The sequence below is a fragment of the Schistocerca serialis genome, chromosome 7 (assembly GCF_023864345.2).
Source record: "Schistocerca serialis cubense isolate TAMUIC-IGC-003099 chromosome 7, iqSchSeri2.2, whole genome shotgun sequence".
Lineage (NCBI taxonomy): Eukaryota > Metazoa > Arthropoda > Insecta > Orthoptera > Acrididae > Schistocerca > Schistocerca serialis.
This window is the reverse complement of record NC_064644.1, coordinates 608,123,134-608,138,747: the sequence shown is the minus strand read 5'-3', so window position 1 is coordinate 608,138,747 and position 15,614 is coordinate 608,123,134. Positions and strand designations below refer to the sequence as shown.

The window sequence follows — 15,614 nt, the reverse complement described above, 5'->3', positions numbered from 1 at the left end:
ACAAAATTGTGGCTAGTGAAGACACCTCGCAGGAGAATTCCAAACCAATGTTCCACCAACTGCCAGAGAAAAATTCTCATTACTTGTGGACCCTTCCTCGTGTGACTTTTTAAAATTACCATATGTTATTTCAAAAACCTAATTCCCAACTGCCCTCATATTGAAGGGCTTTAGTTTACAGCTATGTCAGCAAAACAATGGCCACCACTCTCAGATATTTTCATTTACAACAGACAAACAAAGTTTATAGGATGGTTTTTATTCTAAAATGCTCAAAAACATGTTCATTAGAACTTTTCCACTAGCATTGAAAACCTTACAGTGAAGGAAACTGTAAATGCAATAATAAAACTGCTGGACTGAAAGGTAAGAGAAAAAATACATCAAACTAGAACATGAGGTAGAGAAAATGACAGTAAAACCCAAATACTCCATCCAAGTATATACAATTTACTACCACTTTCTGAAGATGATTAACATAAACAAATATGTGCATCCAGCCAAGTAATCATGATTTTCGAGTTGTTACTTTTTCCTACACTTATAACTCCTCTGTTCTTGTTATTGTGTTCTGTTATGAATAACTGTACATATCATAGTTCAAACAAAAGTTTTTCTATAATACAAAATATTAACAGTTGCCAATCAATTACCAGTTTCAAAAAATGGTCAACCTCTATCATTTGGTGCTGAGGGGAATGCATGTTTTGTCTGTGGCTTAACCACCTTTTCATTGTTTCCTGTAATATTATTACTGTTTAAACTGTACAAAAAGCATTGTTTGGTTCGTGTACTGGTTGGACTTTCATACTGTTATTAATATCATCTTGATAATATATGGTGCATAAAAGAAGTTAACTTGATCAGCCAATCTGTTTAATTTCACAATACATTCTCATACATGATGTGAAATGCATATACACACAAATGAATCTCAATGAATGAACCAAATTACAGATACCACTGACTAATGTACACACTTCTCTCACATACTATCTTTACACAACACAGCAAAGTCAAAATTTTCTGAGCTTTTGTATTCAACCAGACTGAATACATTATCTCTAATAATTCTTTTTACTATACAAAATCTTAAAAATAAATGCTCTTTAGCTACCAAAACAATGACATTCTGAACTACAAAATTGTCCTATATGTGTAACAATGAGAAATACGAGAATTTTCGTATGATAAGTCTTCTCGTAACTTTACAATTGAACAAATGTAAAGATACAACCAAAATACACATCACACACACTTTCACACAGAGAGCTACCACTTAGTTCCAGCACCACGAGGCGAAAAACCAATGCGCACACATGGTGTCATTTCTTTTTCAATAAATACATTGAGTAAATGTAAATTTTTCTTTACCATGAGATAACAAAGTTCAGAATGAATTTGAAGTTTCAGATATACAAGAACATTTTCTTTTTCACTAATGGCATACAAGGACGACAGTAAATAACACTGTCAAATAAACTGGTTTACTTATTGTCTCTCAGAATGAAATAAAATTCTTGTAGGATATGCCCTTTCCTAGTACAGAGAGAGCAGGTACAACAAGCCAAATAAAAACAAGTTTTTACAAACATTGCATTTGTTCCTGTCAAGTTTCAAAAGTTAACTGTATGAAAAGTTAAACTATGAATTGAATCACATTAAAACTTTTCACACACACTTACTCCAAGTTGTGTTATACACACATAATTTTCATTTAGAGATTCTTATTTTCGCATGTGCAAACTGATCATATAGCTTCTTTTGGCAATAAAAATTGATAGATACAAAAATGTCTTTTTATGTAGCAGCAGCATCCAAAATAAACTGCAACTGTACAGGGACCTTTAACACACACTAAAAATAGTGTAACAATAGCAACAATGGGTATGAATAAACATAACAAAAGTAGGAAGCCAATAACACTATAAATAAATATTTCAACAGTACCAGTTCGACATTTGGAAATTGATATAAATATATACATTTTTCACTTTAACTCTACTTTTAATATAATTACACTAAGCCATCTGAATTAAACAACTCACACTTTCCAACAGAATGCTCCATCCATCTAAATGCATTGTTGACAGTCAAACCTGTCCAAAAGGACTTGCTTAAAACTTAGATGACCTGGGCTTCTAACCACCAGCCTTTCATAGTGGGGAAAATTTGAGGAAAGGGACTGCATACACACATAGCAAATGAAGGGACGATACTTCTGCAAATAGTACTTCGGAACACACGGACATACATTAAAAATTTGCTTTACCACTTGCTATATGCCTCCATTTACCAATCAATCTGTGCACATCACCTGGCAACAATAATTCCTCATCTCATTTCCAACAGTGTGGCACTGGACAGGCAATTCCAAAGTAGACTTCATAAAAGCTCTTGCAAAATTTCTTGCAATATTACAAAAAATATAAGCAAGCAAGACTCCATCTACAGACCTTATGCATTTCACACATACTGGTATGTTACTGAATTACACTTGCTGGTCGAACGCCAACATGATCCCATATGTCAAGAGTACCAGTGTGAATTGACTAGAACTGTTCTGACAGAAGGTCACAGATTTCTTGTGAAACAGAATCTTTACTGGAACGAACTGTCAACCTGTACATCTGAAACACAAAAAAGATGACACTTCATTATACATAAAAACAGCAGCAATAAGGTGTGTCAAAAAATCCAACTGTCCAGATCACATTTAAAAAGGGGGGAGGGGAAGAGGGGGGGAGAGGGGGGGAGAGGGGGGGAGAGGGGCGGGGGAGAGGGGGGAGAGGGGGGAGAGGGGGGAGAGGGGGGAGAGGGGGGAGAGGAGGGTGAGGGGGGGGGGAGGGGGGAGAGGAGGGTGAGGGGGGGGGGAGAGGGGGGGAGAGGGGGGGAGAGGGGGGGAGAGGGGGGGAGAGGGGGGGAGAGGGGGGAGAGGGGGGGAGAGGGGGGGAGAGGGGGGGAGAGGGGGGGAGAGGGGGGAGAGGGGGGGAGAGGGGGGGAGAGGGGGGGAGAGGGGGGGAGAGGGGGGGAGAGGGGGGGAGAGGGGGGGAGAGGGGGGGAGAGGGGGGGAGAGGGGGGGAGAGGGGGGGAGAGGGGGGGAGAGGGGGGGAGAGGGGGGGAGAGGGGGGGAGAGGGGGGGAGAGGGGGGGAGAGGGGGGGAGAGGGGGGGAGAGAGATATTTAATGTTACTTGGAGTCAAGTTTTATCAGTAATAATATTTTCGAATTTCTAAGTATCACTTTATTTAAGATTGGTTGGTTAGGGATTAAGAGATTAAAGAGCAAAGTCATCTGCCCCTTGGTTAAGAGGAAGTTCATCTGGAGTTGGTGGTGTCCGCCAGATATTTGATCATTTCATAAAAATAGGTAAGAGTGGTAAAATCAACACATTAAAAGCAATATTGACGCCAAGATGAGAAATAAATTAAGGAGAAATTGAAGTACATTGGTTGTGCCAATAGAATGGGTAGGTTGGTTAGTTTAAGGATTAAAGGGACCCAACTACAAGGTAATCAGTACTTTCAACCTGGAGCAGGCAAGGCAACAAAAAACTATGCGCCAAAGAAGAGTGGGTGAAATACAAAGAAAGAAAACCTCAAGGTCTATCGAAGGTGAACAAAGCCTACAGAAAGGAACAAGAAATAAGATAAGGGGGAACAGAAGAAACACGGGCAAGGTGACCCATCCAGATAGCAGCCAGAGACCCTCAAAAGCAGAAACTGTAATAAGGGACATATCCTCCCAACAATACACATTAAAGATTAGATACATGGACCCACCAAGAGAAGCACAGGAAAACAGAGCAAGAACACCAAGTCAAACAGAACTTGTAAGAAGAGGAAGAGGAGCAAAAGAAAGGGTCGGATGAGGGCTGTGGAAGACCACTTAGCCCAGACAGTCATTGTCGGATTGGAACATCAGCGCTCAACAACATGGTCATTGGCACCCTGGTGAAAAGTCAGCATGCCGGTCTCATGGCTGGGGACGAAGGCTGTCCTCCCATGCAGAGCAGTTTATAATGCATTAAAGTCTGTCTCCTTTCCCCATAAATTTAGGGACAAGACCTGACAGTTTACAAAATTTCACTACTCTCATAACACTGGAGCCAGTATCAGCAAGGATGGCAAGATTGACACTGACGGCTGCCCCAGTATAAGTACATAGGACACACATTGCCACAATATGCCGAACTGAAAGCAGCACACCACAAACTTTACAGAGTGGTGGATCCTCCTGCCGGAAAAGGAAGCCATGTGTTGAAGGGATACGTCCAATGTGCAGCCTGATAAGCAGAACCTCCTTCCACCAGTGAGGCTGACATGAAGTCCACCATGCCTGTGTGGTCTATTTGAGTGACCGCAGTTTGTTGTCTGACACCTGCAACCATGCAGCCTCCCATTGATGCATGACGCGTCTGTCAAAAAATGATACGATGGTATGCAACACGGTACACTGACAGACAGCACCACCCTGACATGCTTCCTTGGTGGCTTTGTCACCCATGTCGTTTCCCTGTATCCTGATGGGGTCAGGTACCCAGCAAAAGACCACTTCCTTGCCATGGTGCTGGCACTACTGTAAGAGTCATTGATGAGCTGAATCAGCTGGTCTACTGGATACATTTGGTGAACTGCTTATGATGCGCTAAGTGAGTTGGAACAGACAAGAAACCTTGTACAGTTATGTCTGTGAATCTCCTCTAGTGCCATCAGAATGCCATATAATACCACATCATAATTTGTAAGTTTTTCTGGAAAATGCACTTTGAAAGCCCTGTCAGGGAAAACAGCAGAACAACCAAGGACATTCCTTTGCTGGGATCCATCTGTATAAACAGTGATAAAACTGTGGTACGTACTTAAAATGGACGAAAACAAAGATGTAAAAATATAATCTAGAGTACAAGTTTTCTTGTAATGTGTCAAGCTTAAAATCACTTTGAGCCTCTGGAGACACCAAGGCAGCAATGCATTCCATGCCTGGTTGTGTATTTTGAGGTCTGATAGACCCAGATCCTTGAGACACACAGTAGTACATATTCCAAATGGCTTGGTCGCATGAGGCCGATTTCTTGTAACAGCCATTAGAAGGTGGGTTGGACCACTGCAATAAATGCCAATGACCAAGGTGATGCTGATATTTTCAGTGCCTGTCAAGCCAAAAGGATACGTTGTTGAATCCAGAGCTGTGGTTCACCTGCCTCTGTACACAGACTCTGAAATGGGCTGGTCTGAAAGGCTCCAGTTGATATTCAAATGCCCTTGGGGGCGGATAGTATGTAACATCTTGAGGTAGGAAATACACGGTGATCCACAGACCACACTGCCATAATCGAAACGTGCTTGAACAAATTTCCTATAAAACTTTAGTAGGTGGGACCAGTAAGATCCCTATGTTTTTCCACAACATAATTTGAAAATATTCAATGATTGGAAGCCCTTTGTTTGTAGGTCTTTCAGGCGTGAGAGCCAAGTTAATTTCAAGTCAAATAATAAACTCAAAAAGTGTACAGCTTCTTGAAAACTTAAAATATTGTCCCCCATTGTGAGTACTGGTTGGTTAAAACTTTGATGAGCACAATTAAAATTGTGCACATGTAGTCTTCTCCGGTGAAAATCGAAAACCAGTTGTCCTGGCCCAGGTTTCCAGCCTACTAATAGTCAGCTGTAGCTACCTTGTCATTGTTGTATGATCAGCGGAAGAGTAGAAGACTGCAAATTCATCCATAAATAAAGAGCATTTGACAGGACTCCTGAGTGTGGAGAAAATGCCATTGATAGCGATGGCAAACAATGTGACATTGAGTACATTGCCTTGGGAACCCCAATCTCTTGAACACAGCAGCAGACAAGGCATCGCCAATGTGATATCAAAAATGCTGGTCCTCAAGAAAGGATTGGACAAGAAGTGGCAGGCATCCACGTGGGCCCCATTCATGAAGTTGCCAAAGGATTAAGACAGAAAACACACAAACCACATGGTTTCAACATAAGAAGGACTCCTATATCGCTGCTTCCAGTAGAATTAGGTTGTCAGGGGTGGAACGATAGCACCTGAAACGGCACTGGGAGCAGATCATGTGACCTTGGATTCGAGCAGCCAGGCAAGGCAGCAGTTGACCATGTGTTCAAGAGTCTTATCCATACAACTGGTAAGGGCTACACTCTAACTGTTGGGGGCACTACGGTCCTTGCCTGGTTTCCAGAATGGAATTAATATTGCCTCCTTCCAAGTCATCGGGTACTGTCCATCGAACCAGATCTGATTTAAACAAAAGAGAAGCTGTTCTTTCACTTCAGGGCACAGATGACTCAGCATGGCATAATGGATCTCATCAGGTCCTGGAGCAGTGTCTCCCGCTGCAGAAAGAACCAATTCCAGTTCCCACATGGAAAATGGAAGGTTGTAAACTTCCTCATTATGTGAGGAATAATGGAGCTTCCTCATCTCCGCAGTCCCATGGAACACCTAGAAAGCAGGAGCTTGTCTGGATGACTTAGTGACACGGTAAAAGTGTTCAGCTAAAACCCAAGCCATGTCTTCTGGCATATTCACAAAGACCCCATTACTTGACAAGGCTGTAAGGGGATGTGTACTGCCCTTGCCTGAAATCCACCTTATTAAATTCCCAAACTAGCACAGAGGAAGTGAACCAATTAATGGCAGTCTTGAATTTCTTCTGGGAAGCCCTCTTTCATTCTTTTATCACTCGCTTTGCATGTGCTCTCGCAGATCTGAAGGCAGAGTTTTTCTATAGTTGGATGGTGTTTGAAATTCCATGGAGTGGTTCTTCTGGCACTGATTGCCAGTCGACAGTCGTCATTCCACCAGGTCATCATCTGAGGCCGTTACTAGACTAGAGGATGGACTCCATGGCAGCCATTTGGATCTCACAAATGATATAGGCCATTGTCTCCTGTACACAATCCTTATGTTCAAAAACAGCCTGTCGACTGTACTGCAACCACTTTGCACTTTGTATCATCCATGTTTGTGGCCTCCTGTCAGCCACTGTCCAACTCAGCAGACAGGTCCACACTGGGAAGTGGTCACTTGAATGTAAATCCGTAGCCACTTCCAAGTGAACAGAGATTGCAATAGCTGGGGTAACAAAAAAAAGTCAATGGCTGAAAAAGACTCTGCAGCTGTGTAAAAGTGTGTCATGTGATTCAAGTTTAGAAGGCAGATATTCTCAAAATGGCAAAGTCGCTTGATCATCCAACCCCTGGAGCAAGTGGCAGTGAAGCCACACAGCACATTGTGTGCACTGAAGTCCTCCACAAGGAGGACTGGACTTAGGTGTGCCCAAGAGTTCTGTCAGTGCATCTGCATCCAAAACAGCATTAGGTGGGTAATAAAAAGAACACACTGCTATGTTAAAGGGTGTCAGCTGGAACGCACACAGCAGTTGCTTGCATGGTCATGGTACGAGGACAGGAGAGGAGTGGCATCAGTCATCAATGAAAACAGACACTGCACCTTTAGCTCTCTCTCCTGTAATATTGTCCTTTCTGTAACCCCATAATGCAAATGTGTCAGTGAGTAAGACAAGTTTCTTGTAAGCAGATGATGAACTGATTCTCCTGGACCAGTCAACAGTCGTCTTTCCACCAAGGTACAGGTCGTCGTCTTTCAAATTTGAGCAGTATCCATTTAAATTCCACTGCAACGCAGAAGTCCCTATGGGAACCACTGTTTAGTGGTCATTGGTCTTTTCTTTCTCCCTAGGAGAGGTCAAGGGGAATGTTAGGAGGTTCCCATCTCCCCGGTCCCTCTGATTGGAAGTCCACATCCTCAGAGCACAGTCCCCAACTGAAAGGAAGCGAGCTCACCAATCCGAAAGTTTAACTGCCACTTTCTTTGGCTTGGAACTATTTTTTTAAGGGCATTTTTCCTTACTTATGGGAGAAGTTGGTTGCTTGGGTTGAGGGGAGAGCCTAGTAGGCTTCTGATGGTGAGCAGTGGCATGCGGCTTATGTGGTAAGCCCATTGTTGACAGCTTCCGAATGGTTTCTGTTTTAAGTGCAGCGTTTTCCCCATAGGTACACCAACAAGTGCATGTGCTCTTACTTTAAGCTATGTTCTGAGTTTGCATGGAAGCATCACACTTGGCAATTGTTGACTTAAGGGCTGATGCAAAAGAAGTAGCAAAAATCACAGGTCGCATATCTTTGAAAGCTTTTTTAGCTTCACCATACGATATGCGTCTCTAATTTCAACTCCTGAATTTTCCTTTCCTTGTTGTAAACCTCACACTTTCTCCTCCACACTGGGTGATCCCCGGAGCAGTTTACACATTTCAGAGGAAGTGTACTACAATTTCCTGATGCGTGAGCTGAGCCTCCACAATTGTCACACATAGCTCTCCCATTGCATCCCATAGTGGTTCTGGAACAAACCAAGTAACGGGACAAGGGTTTTGCCCCAAGCCTGCGGGCCTAGCTCTCTTCTCAGGGGGTGGCAAGGGTGGTTGGTTGTTGGACTTAAAGGGATGTCACCTGTCCCTTCAGTCTATTTGTACTGAACCAGGAATAATCCTCAGGAGAAGGATACAAAAGGCAAATAATGAGAAGCCCAATTGTAAGCAAGATACAATAAGACAGAGATAAAATCAAAGAGAAGTATGAGAGGAGTAAGAGGGAGTAAGATGGTCGAGATACTCCGCCCAGAATACAGCTGCAGGTCCCCCGAGCATGGCATGCAATGGGAAATTCAAGGCTAGAGAAGGGGAAGAATGAGGAGGCAGGGATAAAAGCAGATGGAGAACCATTCCTTTCAGATGAGATGGCCGCAGAAGAGTGGCCAGAAGTGTGGAGCTTAGCATCCTTCACATACCAAGTGTCCATCCTGGCATCACCCACTCTGATCAGGGGTCACCCTGTGGAAACTACACCGCCACAGCAAGGGCCACCTGGCATAGCGGTGCAACGAGTTCCAATGCCCCAAAAAGATGAGCAACCACTCCTAGCCCTGGAGGGGGGGGGGGGGGGGGGGGGCTCAGCCAGATGGGTACATAACAGCCCTATCACATGGGCTGGCTGCTGGGGACAGGAGGGCAGAGGGAGAAAGGAACCCACAAACCCATGCTGGAGAGACTAGGGAGGGAGTTCTTCCTCAAATGTCTCACACTATGGCAACATTTTAGAAAGGTGACAAAGAAAGATGGGGTAAGAGTGCAAATGTGAGACAGAAGAGCAAAAAGGAATAACAGAACCGAGCAAATAGCCAGACTGTCATCAAAGGAAACACTGAGGAAGGAAGAGGGGAGGGGAGGAATCAGGATCAGAAGGATTGCATATAGGGAAGGGAATGCAGCCCAGAGAGAAGAAGGCTGCAATGGCTCAGGGCTCCATGCGCACCACCCATGTACCCACAGAAGAGCTATGGGACCCCAGATTAAAGCAGCTGGTAGGTCAGAGCAGATGAGGGGTTCATCTGTGATGACAAACTGCATTCACAGCCTACCTCCTTGGCAATATGTTGAAGGGCAATGACAATTACAGATTAAACAACGTAAGCCTTTGACGGCTACAGGCGTATACTCTGCATTCCATGATGAGCACAGCTAAGTTGTCGCTGTGATGCTTGCCTAATACTGCTACCTAACCTGAGAGATGGCGTTGTGGCCACTATGAAATACTAATCAGCTGATTTCAAGAAAATTATTTGGTGAAAAAAATCTGATGTTGGCATACCTACCTTACAGTCCAATATCTTTGGTCAATAAAGAATAATTTCTTTCATTATTTGTCATAGGTACCATGCTGCAGTAAATTAAGTAAAGTATTGGGAAAAATTTTAAAGAGGTTGCAGAGGTAAAAATGCACTATGTGAACTTTGTGTACAGTTGATTTTAGCTCTTTCATCGCTATGTACAGAATGTAGATAAGGTACTGAAATTTTATTTAAAACTTAGATCAGAACAGTATCTCGTTTCATTCTCATGTTATTGGTTTTTATATCTGGCACATGTTTTCACACAGTGTGCCTAATTCCATCCCTATATATCAGTAAACATGTGGTCATAAAAATGTTTTATGATACTAATTTTTTTTCTTTTTTTTTGTTCATTGAAATACAGAACTAACTCACCCACAGCAGAGTTAAGGTCAGCGAAACGGTATGCACAAACACATCAATAGTGCTTAAGGGAAAACTCAGAAGCAACTTTTAAACATGTCCTCAGTGTCTGGGGAGCTTATTACAAGTTAACTCATCCATAGCAGACAAAGGGTTAATTTAAGAGTGAGGTTAAGAGCAATTAATTGTTTGTGATAGGAGTGTCTCAATTTTTTGTCTCTCTCTCACACACACACACACACACACACACACACACACACACACACACACATGACCGTTTATAGGGAAAACAGCCCTGACGAGATAACTACGGAAATCAATCAGTAACCATAAACAACCATACAAAGAATGGACAGTGAAGCACTGTTTTGAAAACAGATCCGTGGAGAAAGAGAAGAGATGGAATAGCAACTGACAAAATAATTACAAATATACGGAGGAGGGTAGTTCAGACAAAGGCGAGAGAGGGAAGAAACCTGTATCAACATAACTATTAGCAGCAGCTCTGGAGGAATTTTACAGTTTGGGTGGGGGTGGGGGGCAGAAGAGTAAAAATGGCATGAGTATGTGGTAAACTAATAGGGTTGGCTCCGGGACACTGACTTTTTTTTTTTAAAATGAAAAACTAGGGGTTTCTCCGTGGGTGATTGAGGGATGCTAGAAATTAATGGGGGAGGCAACAAAACAAACAAGACGATCAGGGAAAAGATTGGAGTGGAAGGTGTAATTACGATTGTAATGATAATGAAATGCAGGGGGACAACTTTCAGTTACATGGTAAAGTCTAGACATTTACCTGTAGAGGATCACAAACTGATTAACATCATTATCATCAATGGAAGAAGTAGGAAGTCTTTCTGTAAATTTACATAAATTGAATACAAAGCAGTACAGGGTTATTACAAATGATTGAAGCGATTTCACAGCTCTACAATAACTTTATTATTTGAGATATTTTCACAATGCTTTGCACACACATACAAAAACTCAAAAAGTTTTTTTAGGCATTCACAAATGTTCGATATATGCCCCTTTAGTGATTCGGCAGACATCAAGTCGATAATCAAGTTCCTCCCACACTCGGCGCAGCATGTCCCCATCAATGAGTTCGAAAGCATCGTTGATGCGAGCTCGCAGTTCTGGCACGTTTCTTGGTAGAGGAGGTTTAAACACTGAATCTTTCACTTAACCCCACAGAAAGAAATCGCATGGGGTTAAGTCAGGAGAGCGTGGAGGCCATGACATGAATTGCTGATCATGATCTCCACCACGGCCGATCCATCGGTTTTCCAATCTCCTGTTTAAAAAATGCCGAACATCATGATGGAAGTGCGGTGGAGCACCATCCTGTTGAAAGATGAAGTCGGCGCTGTCGGTCTCCAGTTGTGGCATGAGCCAATTTTCCAGCATGTCCAGATACACATGTCCTGTAACGTTTTTTTCACAGAAGAAAAAGCGGCCATAAACTTTAAACCGTGAGATTGCACAAAACACATTAACTTTTGGTGAATTGCGTATTTGCTGCACGAATGCGCGAGGATTCTCTACCGCCCAGATTCGCACATTGTGTCTGTTCACTTCACCATTAAGAAAAAAATGTTGCTTCATCACTGAAAACAAGTTTCGCACTGAACGCATCCTCTTCCATGAGCTGTTGCAACCGCGCCGAAAATTCGAAGCGTTTGATTTGGTCATCGGGTGTCAGGGCTTGTAGCAATTGTAAATGGTAAGGCTTCTGCTTTAGCCTTTTCCATAAGATTTTCCAAACCGTTGGCTGTGGTACGTTTAGCTCCCTGCTTGCTTTATTCCGCGGGCTACGCATGAAACTTGCCCGCACGCGTTCAACCGTTTCTTCGCTCATTGCAGGCCGACCCGTTGATTTCCCCTTACAGAGGCATCCAGAAGCTTTAAACTGCACATACCATCGCCGAATGGAGTTAGCAGTTGGTGGCTCTTTGTTGAACTTCGTCCTGAAGTGTCGTTGCACTGTTATGACTGACTGATTTGAGTGCATTTCCAGCACGACATATGCTTTCTCGGCTCCTGTCGCCATTTTGTCTCACTGCGCTCTCGAGCGCTCTGGCGGCAGAAACATGAAGTGTGGCTTCAGCCGAACAAAACTTTATGAGTTTTTCTACGTATCTGTAGTGTGTCGTGACCATATGTCAATGAATGGAGCTACAGTGAATTTATGAAATCGCTTCAATCATTTGTAATAGCCCTGTATGTTGTTTCTTTCACACTGGTAGTTTCTTTTTAAGTATCAGTTACATACAACTATGTGCATGGGTTTGTTAAAAATTATACTGTCAAATATTAAGCTTACTGCAACAAACAAGGCTTTTTCATGTAGAATGATTGTCAAATACAACTTTTGTTACTTCAGTAATTAGTACTTCAAATTACTCTCTCAATTCAATATAAAATGCAGCAAAGATTACTGCCTTAAAAGGAATATACCAAAGTGTATTGCATGAAAACTAAGAAATCATATGAGCTCACAATTATTTAAAATTTAACCCGTAATTCGCTTTTTTCATATAAAGGATGGCAAATTATTAAATTCAGTAAAAACTATTATGTAGCTGGATAGATAAAAAATTACTCATCATACAGTGGCAGAACACAAACCTAAGAGACTGTTGTGATTGGCAAGCTTTCAGAGCCAGTGGCTCCTTCTTCAGGCAGAAGGGTTGTAAGGGAAGGAATAAGGGTGAAGGAAAAGGACTGGAGAGGTCTAGGAAAAGGGGTAGATTTTGGGAAAGTCACCCAGAACCGCAGGTCAGGTGAGACTTACTGTACAGGATGAGAAGAAAAGACTGATAGTTGGGGACTGAATTGGATGAGATTTGCAAACCTGAGAGCTTAAAGGTGGAAGACAGAGTAATATGTAAGACAGAGATTACTAGTAAAACATCATGCATGAGTAGCTAAGTGCATTGCACGTAACAGAGGTGGGAGGGGGTGCTGAGAAATAGATGGGAAAGACAATGAAAGCTGTAGAAAACTAAAATGGAGTAAAACAAAGAGTAGTTACAGAGAAGAAAAGCTGAGATGGAAGAAATAAATGTAAATTAAGGTCACATGGGTGGCAAGAACCACGGACATGCAGTGCTAGTTCCCACCTGTGGAGTTCTGAGAAACTCTTGTCTGGGGAAAGAACCCAGATGGCGCATGTGGTGAAACAGACACCAAGATTACGAGTGTCATGTCTTAGAGCACGCTCTGTAACAGGATATTGAGAGTTACCAGTACAGACCCTCTGCATATGACCATTCATCTTAAATGATAATTTGGTGGTAGTCATGTCAATGTGGAAGGGTGAACAGTGTTTACATAATAGCTTGTATATGACAAGGGTCATTTCACAGGTGGCTCTCCCTTTGATAGTATATATTTTGCCAATTACACAGCAATAATAGTTGGTGGTAGGAGGGTGCATAGGGCAAGTCTTGCAGTGAGGACACGCAAGCTGGTAGGAGCCATAGGGCAGGGAGATGGGTGCAGGAGCAGCATGGGACCTGACAAAAATATTGCGGAGATTGTGAGGGTGACCAAAAGCTAAGTGTGGTGAGCAAAATTTCAGACAGAATGGACCTCTTTTCAGGGAATGATTTTGGGAAGTGATGGCTCTGTTGAAGTAGCTGATTAACACATTCCACACCAGGATGATAGTGAGTCACCAATGTGGTGTGCTCTGAAGCTGTTTTGTGGAGGTATCAGCAGAATCAGGACTGGATGTGATGGCCCGGGAAATCTGTTTTTTGACTAGTCTGGTGGAATAATTACGTGCAGTGAAGGCTGAGGTGAGAATGGTTGTGTATTGCTGCAGGGAGTCCGAATCCGGACAAATACATTTGCCTCGGATGCCAAGGCTCTATGGGAGGGAACGTTTGATGTGGAAAGGATGGCAACTCTCAAAATGTAAGTACTGTTGTTTGTTTGTAGGTTAAATGGGGATGGAAGCGTGTAGCTAGCCTTCGGTGAGGATGAGATCAACATCAGGGAAAGTGGCACGGGATGTGGAAAAGGACCATGTGAAATGTAATTGGGAGAAAGTATTCAGAGATTCCAGGAATTTTAGCAGGTCAGCCTCACAGGGAGTCCATATGGTAAAGATGTCATCAATATATCTAAACCAAACCTGGGGCTGAAGACATGGATCCCAGGAAAGACCCAAGTGACCCATGAAAAGGTTGGCATAGGAAGGAGGTATGATGGTTCCCATGGCCGTACCCCTGATCTGCTTGTATGTCTGCCCCTCAAAGGTGAAGTAGTAGTTGGTAAGTATAAAGTTGATTAAGATGAGTAGGAAGGATGTCATCAGTTTGAACCAGGTGGGCACTGACTGAGGAAGTGTTCAGCAGCAGACAGACCACATACATGGGAGATGTTGGTATATAGGGAGATGACATTAATGTATATCTGTATTAGTTAATCAACAGCTGCAACCCATAGCACAAAAACTCCCCTCCTACATAAAAGATACCAACCATTCCCTACATTGTATGAAATCCACGCCCGTCCCACTCCCACCACACACCTTGCTTGTCACCATTGATGCCACCGCTCTCTACACCACCATCTCTTATGTACATGGTCTGTCTGCTGCTGAACACTTCCTCTTTCAGCACCCACCTGATTCCAAACATATGACATCCTACTTACTCACCTTAATCAACTTTGTCATCCAAGGTAAACGTATTTGTTCAGATGCAGACACTCTACAGCAAACACCACCAGTCTCACCTCAGCCTTCACTGCATGTAATTACTCTGCCAGCCTAGTTAAAAAAGCAGATTTCCTGGGCCATTACATCTAATCCTGGTACTGCTGATCCCTCCACAAAGCAGCTTCAGAGCACACCCTTGGTGACTCACTATCACTCTGTCTGGAATGTGTTAATCAACTACTTCAATAGGGCCATGACTTCCTAAAATTATGCCCTGAAATGAGATCAATTCTGTCTGAAATTCTGCCCACCACACCTGCAATAGCTTTCCTTCACCCTCACAATCTCCGCAATATTCTTGCCAGAGCTCCTATCCCTGTGACTGTCTTCACTGCAAGACTTGCCCCATGCACCATCCTACCACCACCTGTAATAGCCGTTTAATTGGCAAAACATATACTATCAAAGGGAGAGCCACCTGTGAAATGACCCATGTCATATACAAGCTATTATGTAAAAACTGTTCAGTCTTCTAAATTGGCATTACAACCACCAAATTATCAATTAGGATCAATGGGCATAGGCATAGGCAATATCCTGTTGCAAGAAGTGTTGGGGAGTGAGTACCAGGTCACCAGCATTATGAAGCCTAGTGCAGGGTTGGCTCAGGTGACTGACAGCATAGGGGAGTTATGTAGAAATTTTACGGAGGAGGATCAGGTAGTGATAGTGGATGGAGCAGGGAACAGTCTTGAGAGGGATGGGGAATAGGTAGGTGGTGATCTGGTAAAGATAGCTACTCAAACTGTTGGCACTGGTGTGCATTTCATGCAACTGTTTCAGCATCATGATCAGCCTTA

At 43.0% G+C, this 15,614-nt stretch overlaps 1 protein-coding gene across 1 annotated transcript in view; it reads right to left on the bottom strand.

The window, feature by feature from the left end:
• Nucleotides 1-859: 859 nt before the first annotated feature.
• LOC126412682 (AP-2 complex subunit alpha) overlaps nucleotides 860-15,614 on the bottom strand; it is a 322,697-nt gene continuing 307,942 nt past the window's right edge. Inside the window, exon 19 of the mRNA XM_050082389.1 lies at nucleotides 860-2,630. Within this exon, the coding sequence (XP_049938346.1) occupies nucleotides 2,553-2,630 (78 nt within the window). The 3' untranslated portion in view covers nucleotides 860-2,552. The remainder of the gene's footprint in view (nucleotides 2,631-15,614) is intronic.